The 15,058-nt window shown below is 48.8% G+C and overlaps 1 protein-coding gene across 1 annotated transcript in view; it reads right to left on the bottom strand.

Annotated features, from left to right (window-relative positions):
- Window positions 1-15,058, bottom strand: part of PRRC2A (proline rich coiled-coil 2A) — a 215,053-nt gene that overhangs the window by 14,654 nt on the left and 185,341 nt on the right. The window contains exon 26 of the mRNA XM_030197354.1: window positions 10,201-10,289. Within this exon, the coding sequence (XP_030053214.1) occupies window positions 10,201-10,289 (89 nt within the window). The remainder of the gene's footprint in view (window positions 1-10,200; window positions 10,290-15,058) is intronic.

Genomic DNA, 15,058 nt, shown 5'->3' on the forward strand with positions numbered 1-15,058 from the left:
AGCCCCCAGACACTAAAGGCACGAAGCGTGCCTATCAGTGAGTAAGATAGCCTGGTTGAACTGGGTGCACTTCTTGAAGCCGCTGGGAGGCTTCGATGACATGGGTGGAAAAATCACGCAGGCGAAGTCAAAATCCGCGATGATGGCAAAGGCACCAAAAATAAGGGAGAAAACCAGTACGGGCGGCCAACAGGGCCGCTTTCGAAAGCAAAAGGAAACTTGACGGGGAAAAACAAACTCGAAAATAAAGGAGTTTTTTTTTTTTTTTTAACAAACACGCAATGCGAAAACTCAGAAATAAAAAGAAGACTTCCGAAGCGGAAGATCGCGGCAAAAGTCTCCTCAGGGCATAGAACGACGATAAACACAGCCGTCCCGAGCGCGGAAAAAAGAAGACTGATGAACATGAGCCAGTTCGGGCGGGAAGACGGTTGCGCATGATCTGTGTGTGCGCGAGGGCTAGCAAACGTCTTTGCTAGAGAAGATCTCCGATTGAAGGGGCTGCCGTGGACATCACCCATCAGTGAGAATAAGCAGCCTGCTTGTCCTTGGAGAAAGTGGCTTTATGTAGCATATATGCACCCAACATATACTCACATAGATTTTTCACTCTCCTGGCCGCTAAACTAGTCACGTTTAATGAATACCCACTTGTATTGGGTGGTAATGTCAATATCACAAGCGACCCACTGATAGATTGTAGGCCCCCAAAGAAGGCGTGGAAAGACCATGAAGGGAAAGGGGTGAATTTTATATCAAGTGAGCTGGGGGTGATCGACATATGGAGACTCCACCACCTAGAAGAGAAGGACCTTTTACTCCCATCCCCATGGAGTCAATGCGCCTTGACTACATATTAGTGGCCCAATCTCTGGTGAGAGGGGTTGAGAGCACGGAGATTGGGGAGTCAGTTGTATCAGATCACGCGTTAGTGTGGGTCTAGATAAGGTGGGGAGAACAGGCAGGTACGGCAAGGTGGCGCATGAATCCAGCCTTGTATCAGGACAGGGATTTTTGCAACTATTTAAGGCAGGCCTGGATGGATTATTTAGAGGAGAACAAGACCCAGCCAGTCAATGACAGAATATTTTGGGAAGCTGCTAAAGTAGTGGTACGGGGCAAGATCATGGCACATACAGCGGCTATGCACAAAAAGAGGGAGTCAGAGCTTAAGAACTTGTTGATAAAACTGAAGGAGATGAGGAGACTTTATAATTTCCCCAAATGTGTCAGCAAGAGAGGAGTACATGGTGGTACAGAAACAAGTGCAGGCAATATTGGACGCACAGGCAATGTATGATATCAGGCTCTACAAGTATCGCCTACACCGCTGGGGTAGCAAAATGGGTAAACTGTTAGTGGCCTTGATTCGGCAGAGATCTGGGAAAAGCTTTATCAGTAAGATTAAGACTGGTGCTGGGGGAACCCAATCAGGGCGTGAGGAGATTCAACAGGAATTCATTCGCTTTTATTCTACTTTGTATGCCAAAGGCTCCTTTTCTGACAGAGACTGCCAGAAATGTTTTGATAAAGTTCAGTTGCTGTCTTTGACAGCGGAGCAAGTGGCGAGCCTTAATGCGCCGACGCAGGGCAAGGAGGTACAGAGTCATAAAGCGGTTGAAGTTGGCAAAAGCACCAGGCCCAGACGGTCTAGGCACAGAGTTTTACTATATACTACAGGATCAGATAGTCCAGCCTTTTGTTGCTATGTGCGATGAGGTGCGAGCATCAAGGAATATAGGGTCATATCTGAATCATATGTTTATTACAGTATTGCCGAAGCCCGGTAAAGATAACAAATTGGTGGGATCCTATAGGCCCATCTCGCTCCTGAATCAGGATGTCAAAATCATGGCAGCGGTACTGGCAGAGCGGTTAAGCAAGTTTGTACCCTGTCTGGTACACAGTGACCAGGTGGGCTTTGTGAAAGGGAGATATGCTTCAGCCAATATTTTGAAAGTGAGTAGTTTTGTTCGAGGGCAAAAGGAAAGGGGGAGATAAGCTCCTGGCCAGCTTAGACGCAGAAAAGGCCTTCGACAAAGTAATATGGGAATATCTGTTTTGGGTGTTAGGGCGGTATGGGATAGAGGGAGAGTTCAAGGATTGGATCAAGGGGTTGTATGCCAATCTAACGGCTCAAATTGTGATTAACGATTCGCTGACTCCGGTGATGCCCTTGTGGGGAGGCACGAGGCAAGGGTGTCCCTTGTCACCTCTGCTATTTGTTCTGAGCTTGGAGCTGCTGGCAGTGCGAATCAGGCAAGGCCCATCTTTGAAAGGGGTCTGCATAGGTGAAACGGAATACCGTATCAATTTATTCGCGGATGACATGCTGCTGCTTCTTGACAACGCATCCACAGGAATTTTCTTGGTAATGAAAATCATAAAAGAGTTTGGAGCTTTCTCAGGGCTTAGCATTAACTTTGGGAAGTCTGAGGAGTTACAGATCAGCAACCCGTGCAATAGTATGGGGCAGTGTCCAATTTTCCGTTAATTTGGGCAAGGACTGGGATAAAGTATTTGGGAGTAGACTTGAGCACAGAGTGGGTTTATAAGAAAAACATTGTAGAGAGACTGGAAGAACTTAAGAGGTTATGTGTGAAGTGGAAAGAACTTCCGGTTGGTTTTTCGGGGAGGGTAGTGTTGGTGAAAATGGTAGTGTTGCCCAAGATTCTATACTCACTACAAATGTTGCCATTGTGGGTGCAGAAAAAGGAGGAAGCTCAGTATAGAAGTTTAGTTACAACCTTTATTTGACGAGCACAGAGACCCAGAATCTCCTTTGCTAAATTGTCACTGGACAGAGGTGGATACATGAGATACAAACGGGGGCAGTTTTTTTCTCCCCGGCAACATTCTGGCATAGTTGGTGCGGGCCGTATGATCCATTTGCAGTTCTGGAGTGTAGGTCAATACGCAGCATGGGTGAGGTAGTGGTGAATCCCTTCTTTATGGCACTATGGAGGGCTTGGAGTTGGTGGAGAGAAGTGGGAGGTGTCCCGAAAAAGAGGGGCTCTTTTTTGCCTTTGATAGGTAACCCGGACTTCCTGGCGGGAATGGGAGTATCTGTTTTTCAAAAGTGGAGAGACAACGGGTGTCGGAATATAGGTGATCTCAGACAACTGGGAGAGGATAATTTCCCATCTTTTGAACAGGTTAAGCGTGCATGGAATGTCCCTAATTCTCAGTTTTTTGCCTATTTGCAAGTACGAGATTATGTCTTAACGCTGGAAAGGAAACAGGGAGGGCCAGTAGTGTTCCAGCAATTAGATTCCCTGTTGTTGAAGCTCCCAGCTCACTTGAATAAGCTTTCAGTGTGGCACCAGGTAATCAGGACAAATAAGAAACCTGTTTACCTTCAGAAGCTAGCGGAAGATTGGAGTCAGGATATAGGGGGCAATGTGACTGCAGAAGTTCCGGGGGAAGTTTTTGGGGAGTTTACCAAAATAACACCAAACGCGACATTGCAGGATATTCAGTTCCGTGTCATCCATAGGGTGCATATCTCAAGAGAAAAGGGACAGGTAATGGGGCTTTGGCCTGACGCTAAGTGCGTTAAATGTCACACACATGTAGGAACATTGCTACATTCATTTCTAGAATGCCCACAATTAGCAACGACATGGACAGGAGCGCTGAGATAGAATATATTGTACAATGTACGTTTGAGTGGACATATTCGGTAGTGTATTTGGGGAGATCCGAAGGCCTACGGGAGCAGGGTGTGGGGGAGGCGGAACGCAAATTTATCCTACTAGCCACGATACTTGTGAAAAAATGCATTCTGCTGGCCTGGGTGGATAGGGTCCCTCCTAAACTGGCAATGTGGTTGGGAACTATGATGGCCAGCTGGGTGATAACATCCCTCAAATTTTCCACTTCTGTAGGGCAACGTCAGTATACAGCATTGTGGGAAAGGGTTGATAATGTACCCACATTTGATCCTTAACTTAGAGATATGAGCCATGTAGTAAAACCCCTTACTATCAGAGGTATTAGCTGGGGAATGGGTGAGTTGCGGACAGCACAGTCAAAGAGTGGATACCTAGGCTTTAAGCTCAGTGGATGGGGAAGGGGGGAGGGGAAGTACTTAGAAGGGGGTAACACAAGAAGTGGTTATGATTTTGAAAATGATGATAGACCAGAAACTTTGAATAATAAAATGAATATTATTATAGATCATTAATATCGAGATTATTGTTTTTCCCAGAGTTCCTCAGAAATATTTCCTCAATTATTACTTTAAAAGGAATGAAGCCTGTGAAAACTGGGATTACTTTAATCAGTGGGATTTGAATTAGAGACTAAGTATATGTATTGTTAAATAACTTCTGGTTTTTAAAAGAGAAAGAATGTAATCAGATGTATTATTTCTGATACTGGACAGTAAGTATGTTTTCAATGAAATGATCTGACTACTGTATTGGCCTTGAAGAAGCCAACCAGATGATCAATGTGGAATAATGAATTAGATGAGTAACATCTGGGGATAATCAGGTTAATACCACTTTTTTTTTTCCTGTTTACTGTTTAATTGATCTCCTTGTGTTGTTTCACTCTCCCTATTTAGTGGTCTAAGGAAGAGAATAGAATTACCTGACAAATAATTCCTATATATTACTTTCTCTGTATTTCCGGCAAGTTGTTTTATCACTTGTAAAAATTTAAATGGTTATAAATAAATAAATAAATAAAAAAAGAAAAAAAAAGAAGGGGGTAACACATTGCTACAATTTGTAATCACGGTGGGGGGGTGGGGGGGGGGGGGGGGGGGGGGAGAAAAATAGGAAAAACATGATGGGTCAAGGATAGATATGCAATTTTAGGCGCTAATGATGTAGGATGTGCATGAAGCTTAGAGATGGATGCCAGCATGACTGCCCTAAACTATTGTAAAATCTGTGTTATCAGATACTGTTTGAATGTTGTTTTGATGATCTGTTTTTTGTTTACCATCTTTGACTCAAAGATATTTAAAAAAAAAAAAAAAGATGCTTGGCCAGTATCAAAGCAGTAAGCACCTAAGGGTGGAACCTCCGAATCCCAGAGGACAGAACTGCTGCACCAAATCCAGCATCCTCTCTCGCTTGCACATCTACTCTATAATGTTTCACACAGGAGTGCAAAGAGGACCAAACCACGGCCTTGCAAATGTCAACAGGTGGAATAAAACTGCTCTCTGCCCAGGAAGCCGCCATCCCTCTAGTGGAATGCGCCTTGAGCACCGGAGGGACTGCACGACCCTTAAGCAGATAAGCCGAGGACATCGCCTCCTTCAACCACCTTGCTATAGATGCCTTAGAGGCAGCTGCACCTTTCTTAGGCCCCCCCATACAAAACAAACAACCTGTCGGAGGCCCGAGAATCTAGCTTAAGATAGAATTTCAAGACTCGCCGCACATCCAGTTTGCGAGATGACATTGCGAAGAGTCGCCAGACCTGTCGCCTAACACCGGCAATTAAATTACTTGATTCACATGAAAAGACACCACCTTAGGCAAAAAGGAACTGGACGCAGCAAAACCTTTTTCTTGGAGAACAGTAAAAACAGAGTTCTACACAAGAGAGCCTGCAACTCCGAAATCCTACGGGCAGAGGAAATGGCTACCAAAAAGACCAATTCAGAGTAAGATCCTTGAAGGAACAGGAATCCAAAGGTTCAAAAGGAGCACCAACCAAAGCCTCAAGAATGAGATTCAAATCCCACTGAGGGACCAATGGATGCTGCGGGGGCCAAAGCAATTTAACTCCTTGCAAAAAACACACCACACCCAGAGAAGAAGCGATGGACCTACCCTGCCCCTTTCCCGCAAACAGGCCAAGGCCGCAATCTGCACCTTCAAAGAGGACAAGGCCAAACCCCTATCAAAACCATCCTGCAAAAATTGCAAAATCTGAGGAAGACACGCCCTAAGAGGAACACAAGACTGATCCTTACACCAAGCTTCATAAATGTGCCAAACACGTACATAAGCCAACGAAATGGAGCATCTTCGCAACCGAAGCATAGTATCTATAACTCTGGAGGAAAAACCCTTGTTCCTCAACCTGTTCCTCTCAAGGGCTCTGGCACAAGAGGACCGCCTCCCCCAGAGGAAGAGGCTCGTCCTCCAAGACGGACCAGATCTCCAAACCAAGGACGGTGCGGCCAATTTGGAGCCACTAGAATCACTGGACCCGAATGACTCTCGATTTGCTGAAGAACAATGCCTATCAGCGGCCACGGAGGGAACACGTACAGTAACACCTGAGGTGGCCACGGAAGCACCAATGCATCGATGCCTTCCGACCGAGGATCCCGCCGGCGACTGAAATAGCGAGGAACCTGAGCATTGTCAGTCGACGTCATAAGATCCATTAACGGTTGTCCCCATCTCAACACTATCTGATCGAACACAGAGTGATGAAGAGAGTACTCTCCGGGATCTAAAGTGTGTCTGCTCAAAAAAATCCACGTTCACGTTGTCTAATCTGGCCACGTGACCTGCTGAAAGCTCTAGGAGATGTAGCTCTGCCCAGTGCATTAGCAATGCCGCCTCTACTGCCACTGCCCGGCTTCTTGTTCCCCGCGTCAGCTGACATAAGCTACTGCTGTCACGTTGTCGGACAGAACCCTTACCGCCCTTCCGACTTACAGAGACTGGAACGAAGCCAAGGCCAACCGAATCGCCCTGGTTTCCAACCGATTGATGGAACAACGAGCTTCCTCCATCAACCAACGGCCCTGAGCCACTTGACTGAGACACTAAGCTCCCCATCCCAGCAGACTGGCATCCGTGGAGAGAATTATCCACTCTGGAGGCTCCAGAGGCATGCCCTTCTCTAGATTTGGAGTGTGCAGCCACCACTGCAGACTGCAGCGAGGAGCTCCCAACAGGGACAACCAAACCTCTAGATCCTGTGACTGCGGGGACCAACGAGACAACAAAGCCAACTGCAGCTGCCGCACGTGTGCTCTGGCCCACGGAACTACTTCTACTGTTGCTGCCATCAGACCCAGGACCCGAAGATAAGCATGGACAGTCGGATTCGGAACGGACAACAGTCGACGAATCTGAAGACTGGAAATCCGCACTGGCGGAAGAAAGTCACGGCCCACGGACGTGTTGAAGCACACTCCCAGGTATTCCAGAGTCTGAGACGGACACAAGTGACTTTTGGCTGGATTCACCACCCAGCCCAAGGACTCCAGAAAACTTACTACCTGAAAGGTTGCCGCTTCATTCTCCGCCCGAATCAACAAATCATCCAGATAAGGGTGGACCAAGATCCCCTGTTTCCGCAGAGCGGCCGCAACCACCACCATAATCTTGGAAAAGGTGAGTGGTGCCGTTGCAAGCCCGAATGTCAGAACACAGAACTGAAAGTGTTTCCCTAAAACAGCAAAACGAAGGAAACGCTGAAGAGCCGCACGTATGGGAAATGTGCAAATACGCTTCCGTCAGATCCAATGACATGAGAAACTCTCCTTGCCGAACCGCAACTATCACCGACCGTAAGGTCTCCATACAGAAAGCGGGAACCTTTAGGGCGCCATTGACCCTCTTGAGATCCAGGGTGGGCCAAAAAGAGCCCTCCTTTTTGGGCACTACAAAGTAAATGGAGTAACACCCCATTTCTCGTTCCTGATGAAGCACGGGCACTACCGCCCCTAGATGGAGGTGACGCCAGACGGTATCCCGAATCGCCCCCAACTTGAGATGAGAGCGACAAGGAGACGCGAGAAACAAATCTGCCAACAGGTGAGCGAACTCGAGAGCATAACTGTCCCAAACCACCTACAGAACTCACTGGTCCGACATTATTTGGGCCCACCTCTTGTAGGTAGAACTGTCACAGCTGCGCACCGATCTGCACCAGAAGCTGGACCCCCGTATCCTCATTGCGAAGTACGAGCAGCTCCGGAACCCCCTGAGTCACACCCCCCAGCGCCCTCCTCGAAAGGACTGGGTCCGCTGGAAAAAAACAGCCTCTGTGGGTTCCGCTTGACCTGCCCTGTCTATACCTGCGCGAATCCCTAAAACGACCTCGAGAAGAATTTCCCCGGCTCGCAGACTTAGTGCGCATCTCTGGAAGCCGTGAAACCTTGGCGTCCCCAAGCCCACGCAACAACTTACCCAGTTCCTCTCCAAACAGCATGGAACCCTTAAAGGGAAGAGAACATAATTTAGCCTTAGATGCCGCACCTGCGACCCAACCTCTAAGCCACAAAGCTCGGCGAGCCGCAACTCCCAGGGCCATATTCTTAGCAGAAGCACGGAGCAAATCATACAGAGCGTCAGCTAAAAAAGAAGAACCCATCACCAGCTTTGCTAATTTCTGCACCAAAACCGCTCTATCTACCGCAGGCTCATCCAGAAGCTTCTCTGCCCAGCGGAAACAAGCCCGCGCTACCAAACCCCCACACACCAATGCTTGCAAGGCAAGGGCCGATAAATCAAAACTGCGTTTGAGAAAGGACTCAAGCTTTCTATCTTGAGGGTCACGTAACGCGGCGCCCCATCCACAGGAATGGCCGCAGCCTTAGTCACTGCCGTAACCAACGTGCCTACAGTGGGGTTTAGGGAATCCCGATCTTCCTGAGGCAGAGGATAAAGTCGAGCCACAGCTCTAGATACCTTACACGGAGCCTCCAGAGCGGACTACTCCTGTAACACCATATCTCTGAGATCCGTATTCATAGGGAACGACCGCGAGGGACGTCTAATCCCCTTAACTAACGGAGCCACCTGCGTAACCTCTAGAGGAGGAGTCCCCAGCCAAAAAATGAAGAGTGGAGGTCATCTGATCAATCAATTCCAAAAGCTCATCCCTGTGAAAAATGTATACAACAGAGGGATCCTCCACAGGCAGAGAACCCTCCGGCTCCTTGGAAGCCTTCCAGTGGTTTCTCCTCTCCAAGCTCACTGAGATCCTCAGACTCTGGAAGAGAAAGGACTTCCATGTCCTCAGAGACATCTACGCGAGGCCGCTTAGCGTCCACCAGGCCAGCCCCTCCCTCAACAGAGCTAGACCGTGTTGGTCCCGATCTCCAAGCATTACACAGGGAACACACAAATTCAGGGGGAAAACCCAACTCCCCTGAGCTATCAGCAGTACAAAAAAACGCCTCCCCCAGCTCCCAGGAGCATAACCCCCTGAACTTGTTGAGCCGGTTCAACCACACGGGCTGAACCCAAGATGGTGGCGGTTCCCGCCAAAAACGGACCCACCACCGAGGTACTCGCCTGTGGCCCCCAACTCGCCCCCGATAGAGCTCACTGCGGGAGGCTCAGCCATCAATTCCGGGGGCAAGGGCAAAGGCAATTTTGGCTTCCCACAGTATCTACCCTGGTCGCCCTGTGCTTCAATACTGCAATGCATGCAGGAACGGCAACGGAGGAGCTTAGACATACCAGCTGACTGCAGAAAGGAGAAAAAACCCCGATCCAGCGCCCAAACTTAAACAGAGTGCTGCAAACAAGCAGCTAATGTGCTCTCTCCAAACGCTGCAAGAAAAAGATGCCAGCAACGAACTAGAGCTTTTTTTTCCCTCCTCTTTTCTTTGAACCTTGTTGCTGTGCAACTGAAAGCACTCAAGGCTCCCGACTAAAGCCTGAAGCCGAGGCACAACGCAGCCCACACAAGGGAGAGCACAAGAGGGGGAGGGACCCAGCCACCCGGGTGTAACACCCCATGGGGAAAAGGGGCCCCACCGGACCCACACCCCGGAAGCAAAGAATTCTAAGTACGGGTACTGTGCCCCTCCAGAACAAAAACCAGAACACTAGGGACCCCCCCAAGGGCCTACCAGACCGGTCAGGCTGCACGCCTACCCTCTGCTGAGATTGAGAAATTACTGGCTGTTGGGGGTTCTGCACAGGTTACTTGTAGCTGTTTGAAGTTAAGTGTTCTCGGTCTCCCTCTGCTGGTAGGCGTGCATAACCCAAGCGTCTTGACCAGTCTGGAGGGTTGCTGAGGAAATAGAGATTTAAAAAGGTTGCAGGTTATAAACAGATTTTGATACAGCTAAATTTTATATCCTCATGTATTAGCAGATGACTAGACTAGTTAGAGCCTGGGTCTCTGTATCTGTAGGATAGCACATGTGGGGCAGCACAAGCTAGGTGGAGCTGAAGTCCCATATTCTGTATTGAAAGCATATGTGGAGGTGAGATAGCCTGTTGAGAGCCTGGTGGTGTAAAGTCTTTCCTTCCTCACCTGTAAGGCTGCAGAGATGGGGTCCCTGAGCGAAAGCTGGGATTCCCATTTGCAACCTGCAGCTGTGACTCCACTGGTGCTGTGGGGACCTGTACAGAAGGGGAAACAGAGTAACGGTTACTACTATACTATCACAGTTTTATACACCACGAGTCTCTCAAAAGAATTCACAGAGGTTTACAGTATAAGGAAAAACAACCCTCCTGCAACAATAAGAAGGAATTAACAGTTATAAAACAATAATTATAAAAAAGTAACAAAATAAAACAGAAGGATAAAAAAAATCATTAAAAATAGGTCAGAGTTGTTGCTCAAATATGTTTAACATTTTCCTGTAAGAGAAACAGGAAGGCACAGACTTCAGATTCAGAAGGTAACTTATTTCATACTCTGGCCCCGAAAAAAACCTCTCAAAAAGAGATTTAAATTGGATTTTTTTTTTTAAAAGAAGGAAAGCCTAGTTTCAAAGTTCCTCAAAAAACTAATGGAAACATCCCAACAAATTCACCCAAACCCTCAGAATTTAGACCAAATATTGAAAATCTGCAAGCCAGTGAAAATCTCAAAATGTTCAAGCCCACTTATCAGTATGACAGAAGTGAAATCTGAGAATACAAGTGAGTTGCAGTAGTCCAATTGTGGCAACAAAACCGCTTGAGCTATAGTTCTAAAAGGTGAAATTAGGCCTTACCTGCTAATTTTCTTTCCTCTAGACTGGTCAAAACGCTTGGGTTATGCACTCCTACCAGCAGAGGGAGACTGAGAACACTAAAACTGTAACAATGTATAAGCCACCTGCCAACTCCCAAGCAGCCAGTAAATCAGTAACAAAGCAGAAAAAAAACACACACACACATAAAACGAATACATAGAACCCTGTACTCAGAACTCAAAACAGACACGAACGTGCTTCTGTCGACCGAACGCCAAAGCGCTGCGGTCCGCTCCTGACAACGCAGAGGCTAGTACCACTGAACTTCAGAAAACGAGAAGTCCAGAACTAAAGACCTATCAGCCATAACAACCCTGAGGCACAAAACCAAAACCAGTCTGCAGACCACACTAGACCAAAACATACCGGGTGGGTTCTTGACCAGTCTGGAGGGTCTAGAGGAAAGAAAATTAGCAGGTAAGGTTTAATTTCACCTTTCTCAGCGACCTTCCAGACCGGTCAAGACACTTGGGAAGTACCAAAGCAGTAAATAGTCTAAGGGCGGGAACCCCAAAAACCAGAAGTCAGAACTGCCGCAACAAAACTCGTATCCTCTCTAGCCTGCACATCAATCCTATAATGCTTCAAAAAAGAATGCAGAGAGGACCAGACAGCAGCTCTGCAAATATCTTGAGGAGGAATCAAACTATTTTCAGCCCAGGAGGAAGCCACCCCCCTCCCCCCGAGTAGAATGCACCTTAAGTACCAAAGGCACATCACGCCTCTTGAACAAGTATGCCGAAGAAACTACCTCTTTCAACCATACAACACAAACAACCTATCAGAGGCCCGAAACACTTGAGTCCTTGTGAGGTAAGAATGCAAAGCTCAACGAACATCCAATTTAGCTAAACGGAGTTGAGTCGAATCTCCCGACCTATTGCCCAAAACCGGCAAAGAAATGTCCTGATTCACATGAAAAGAGGAAACCACCTTAGGCAAAAAGGATGGAACGGGCTTCAGGGACACCTTTTCCTTAGAAAAAGTAAAAAAAAAAAAAAAAAAAAAAAAAGAGCACGACAAGACAAAGCCTGCAACTCCGAAATCTGCCGAGCCGAAGCTATAGCCACCAAAAACAGAGTGAGATCCTTAAAAGTACTCGACACCAACGGCTCAAAGGGGGAAACCACGAACACCAGATTCAAATCCCACGGCGGAACCACCTGACGCTGCGGCAGACGAATCAACTTCACGCCCCGCAAAAAACGAACCACGTCTGGAGAAGAAGCCAAGGATACACCCTGTACCTTCCCCCAGAAACAAGCCAAAGCCGCCACCTGTACCTTCAAAGAGGAAAGAGCAAGACCTCTATCCACACCATCTTGCAAAAATTCTAGCACTTCCGGCACCGAAATGCGCCAAACAGAATAAGAACGCTCCTGACACCAATTTTCAAAAATTCGCCACATGTGAACATAAGCGACGGAGGTGGACCATTTACGGGACTGCAACACAGTATCAATTACTCTGGACAAAAACCCTTTCTTCCGCAACCTGTTCCTCTCAAGAGCCAAGCTGTGAGAATGGAGACGGATCAGGCATCACTATGGGGCCTTGCACTAACAACACTGACTCCTCCAGAGACAGCAGATCCCGAACTGCCAGACGCACTAGATCTCCATACCATGGCTACCGAGGCCAATTCAGAGCTACCAGAATCACCGTGCCTAAGTGCCGCTCTATTCTCTGTACTACACGACCTACCAGGGCCCAAGGAGGAAACACGTACAACAGCTATTGAGGAGGCCATGGAAGCGCCAGGGCGTCGATCCCCTCGGACCGCGGATCCCGACGATGACTGAAAAACCGTGGCACCTGAGCATTGGCGGACGTCGCCATGAGGTCCATCACAGGCAGACCCCACTCCGTCACCAGACGATGAAACAGCGGACGATGAAGCGACCACTCTCCGAGGTCCAATGTGTGTCTGCTCAGAAAATCTACGCTCACGTTGTCCATGCCGGCCACGTGACCTGCTGAGAGACACTGCAGATGAACTTCCGCCCAACGTATTAGCTCCGCTGTCTCCTCGGCGACTGCCTGACTCTTTGTGCCCCCTTGACGATTGACATAAGCGACGGCCGTGGCATTGTTGGACAGAATCCGGACCGCCTTGCCGCCTAGAAGATACTGAAGAGCCTGGAGAGCCAAATGGATCGCCCGCGTTTCCAGACGATTGATGGACCATCCGGCCTCCTCCTCTGACCAATGGCCCTGGACCACCTGTCCGAGGCAATGGGCCCCCCAACCTCCCAGACTGGCATCCGTGAGAACAATCCAGACTAGAGGATCCAAGGGCATGCTCTTCTCCAGATTCAGCATGTGAAGCCACCACTGAAGGCTGAGGCGGGGAGTATCCGGCAAAAAGAGTTTCTCTTCCAAGTCCTGAGTCTGAGGAGACCAGCGATCCAGCAGGGACGACTGTAACTGCCGCATGTGAGCCTGGGCCCATGGAACTACTTCTATCAACGCTGCCATGAGACCCAATACCTGCAGATAAGAGCGAGCTGAAGGAAGTCTCTTGAAGCAAAGCTGACGAATCAGAGCCTGCATCTTGACAATCCGAGCTGACAGTAGGAACACTCGCCCCTTCAACGTGTCGAAACGAACTCCCAGATACTCCAGGGACTGCAACGGAACTAGGCGACCTTCATTGTGAGGCACGCACCGAGGCAGAACCCACCGAAGATGCATCCGGACCCCCCCCCCCCCCCCGGCGGCCTCCACGAAAGGGCTGTACGCTGAAAAAAAAATTGCCCTCTAGGCGCACCATTGGCCCTACCCGGTCTGTCCCGCCGAGCATCTCGCAGACGACCACGGCCCGACAGCCCTCGACCGCCTGTTCTGGGACGCATCTCTGGCAGGCGTGGAATCTTAGCACCCCCAAGACCACATACCAACTTATCCAGCTCTTCCCCAAACATAGAACCCTTGAAGGGGAGAGAACACAACTTGGACTTAGAGGCCGCATCTGCGACCCAACCTCGAAGCCAAAGAGCCCGATGAGCTCCCACAACCAATGCCATATTTTTTGCCGACGCTCGCAGCAAATCATAAAGAGCATCCGCTAAGAAAGAAGAGCCCATCTCCAGCTTGGCTAGTTCCTGCACCCAGGAAGATCTATCCACCGCTGGATCATCTAAAGAGTTTTTCGGCCCAGCGGAAGCAAGCACGAGCTACTAAACCTCCACACACCGAAACCTGCAGCGACAAGGCGGACAGATCAAAACTACGCCTAATAAAGGATTCCAACTTCTTATCTTGAGGATCCCTGAGAGCAGTCCCCCCCATCAACAGGAATAGCAGTGGCTTTAGTGACCGCCGTCACCACCGCGTCTACTGTAGGAGACTTTAAGGAGTCCCTATCCTCTTGCGGAAGAGGATAAAGCCTCGCCATAGCTCTAGCCCCCCTACAAGCAGAATCTGGGGAAGACCACTCCTGCATGACCATATCTCTGAGGTCTTTATTCATGGGAAAAGAACGGGAAGACTGGCGAATACCCTTAACTAATGGGTCTACCTGCTTTACCTCCACCACCGTGGTCTCAGGAGAATCAAATTTAAGTGTAGCAACCACCTGATCAATCAATTCAGCCAGCTCATCTCTATGAAAGATCCTCACTACCGAGGGATCTTCACCTGGCAAGGACCCCTCCTCCTCAGAACAGGTGTCCAAAAGAACGTCATCTTCAAGATCACTGCACTCCTCTTCTGAGTGCTGTAAGGACAAAAACTCAGGGTCTTCTGACCACTCCAGCTGAGGGTGTTTGGCAACTAAAGGACCTACCCCCCTTTGAAGGTCTGCCTGCTGGGATCCTGACTTCCACGCCTGGAACATCAACCAAATAAAATCAGGTGGGAATCCCATGCCCCCTGAGCACTCAGGCGACCAGCCTACGTTCTGCCCCTGAAAATCCTGCAATGTCTGAGGTGAAACTGCAGGGCCGGAGGAATCCAAGATGGCAGCGGTTCCCGCCAAAATCAGAATCGCCGCTACAGTACCCGGGAGCAAGGACGTATCAACAGAGCCTGAGCCGACCCTGAAAACCTCTGTGGACAATACCGGAAGCGAAGAAAGGAGAAATTAGACCTTACCTGCTAATTTGCTTTCCTTTAATCCCTCTGGACCGGCCCAGGATTGGACTG

Source organism: Microcaecilia unicolor, chromosome 3 (genome assembly GCF_901765095.1).
Source record: "Microcaecilia unicolor chromosome 3, aMicUni1.1, whole genome shotgun sequence".
Taxonomy (NCBI): Eukaryota; Metazoa; Chordata; class Amphibia; order Gymnophiona; family Siphonopidae; genus Microcaecilia; species Microcaecilia unicolor.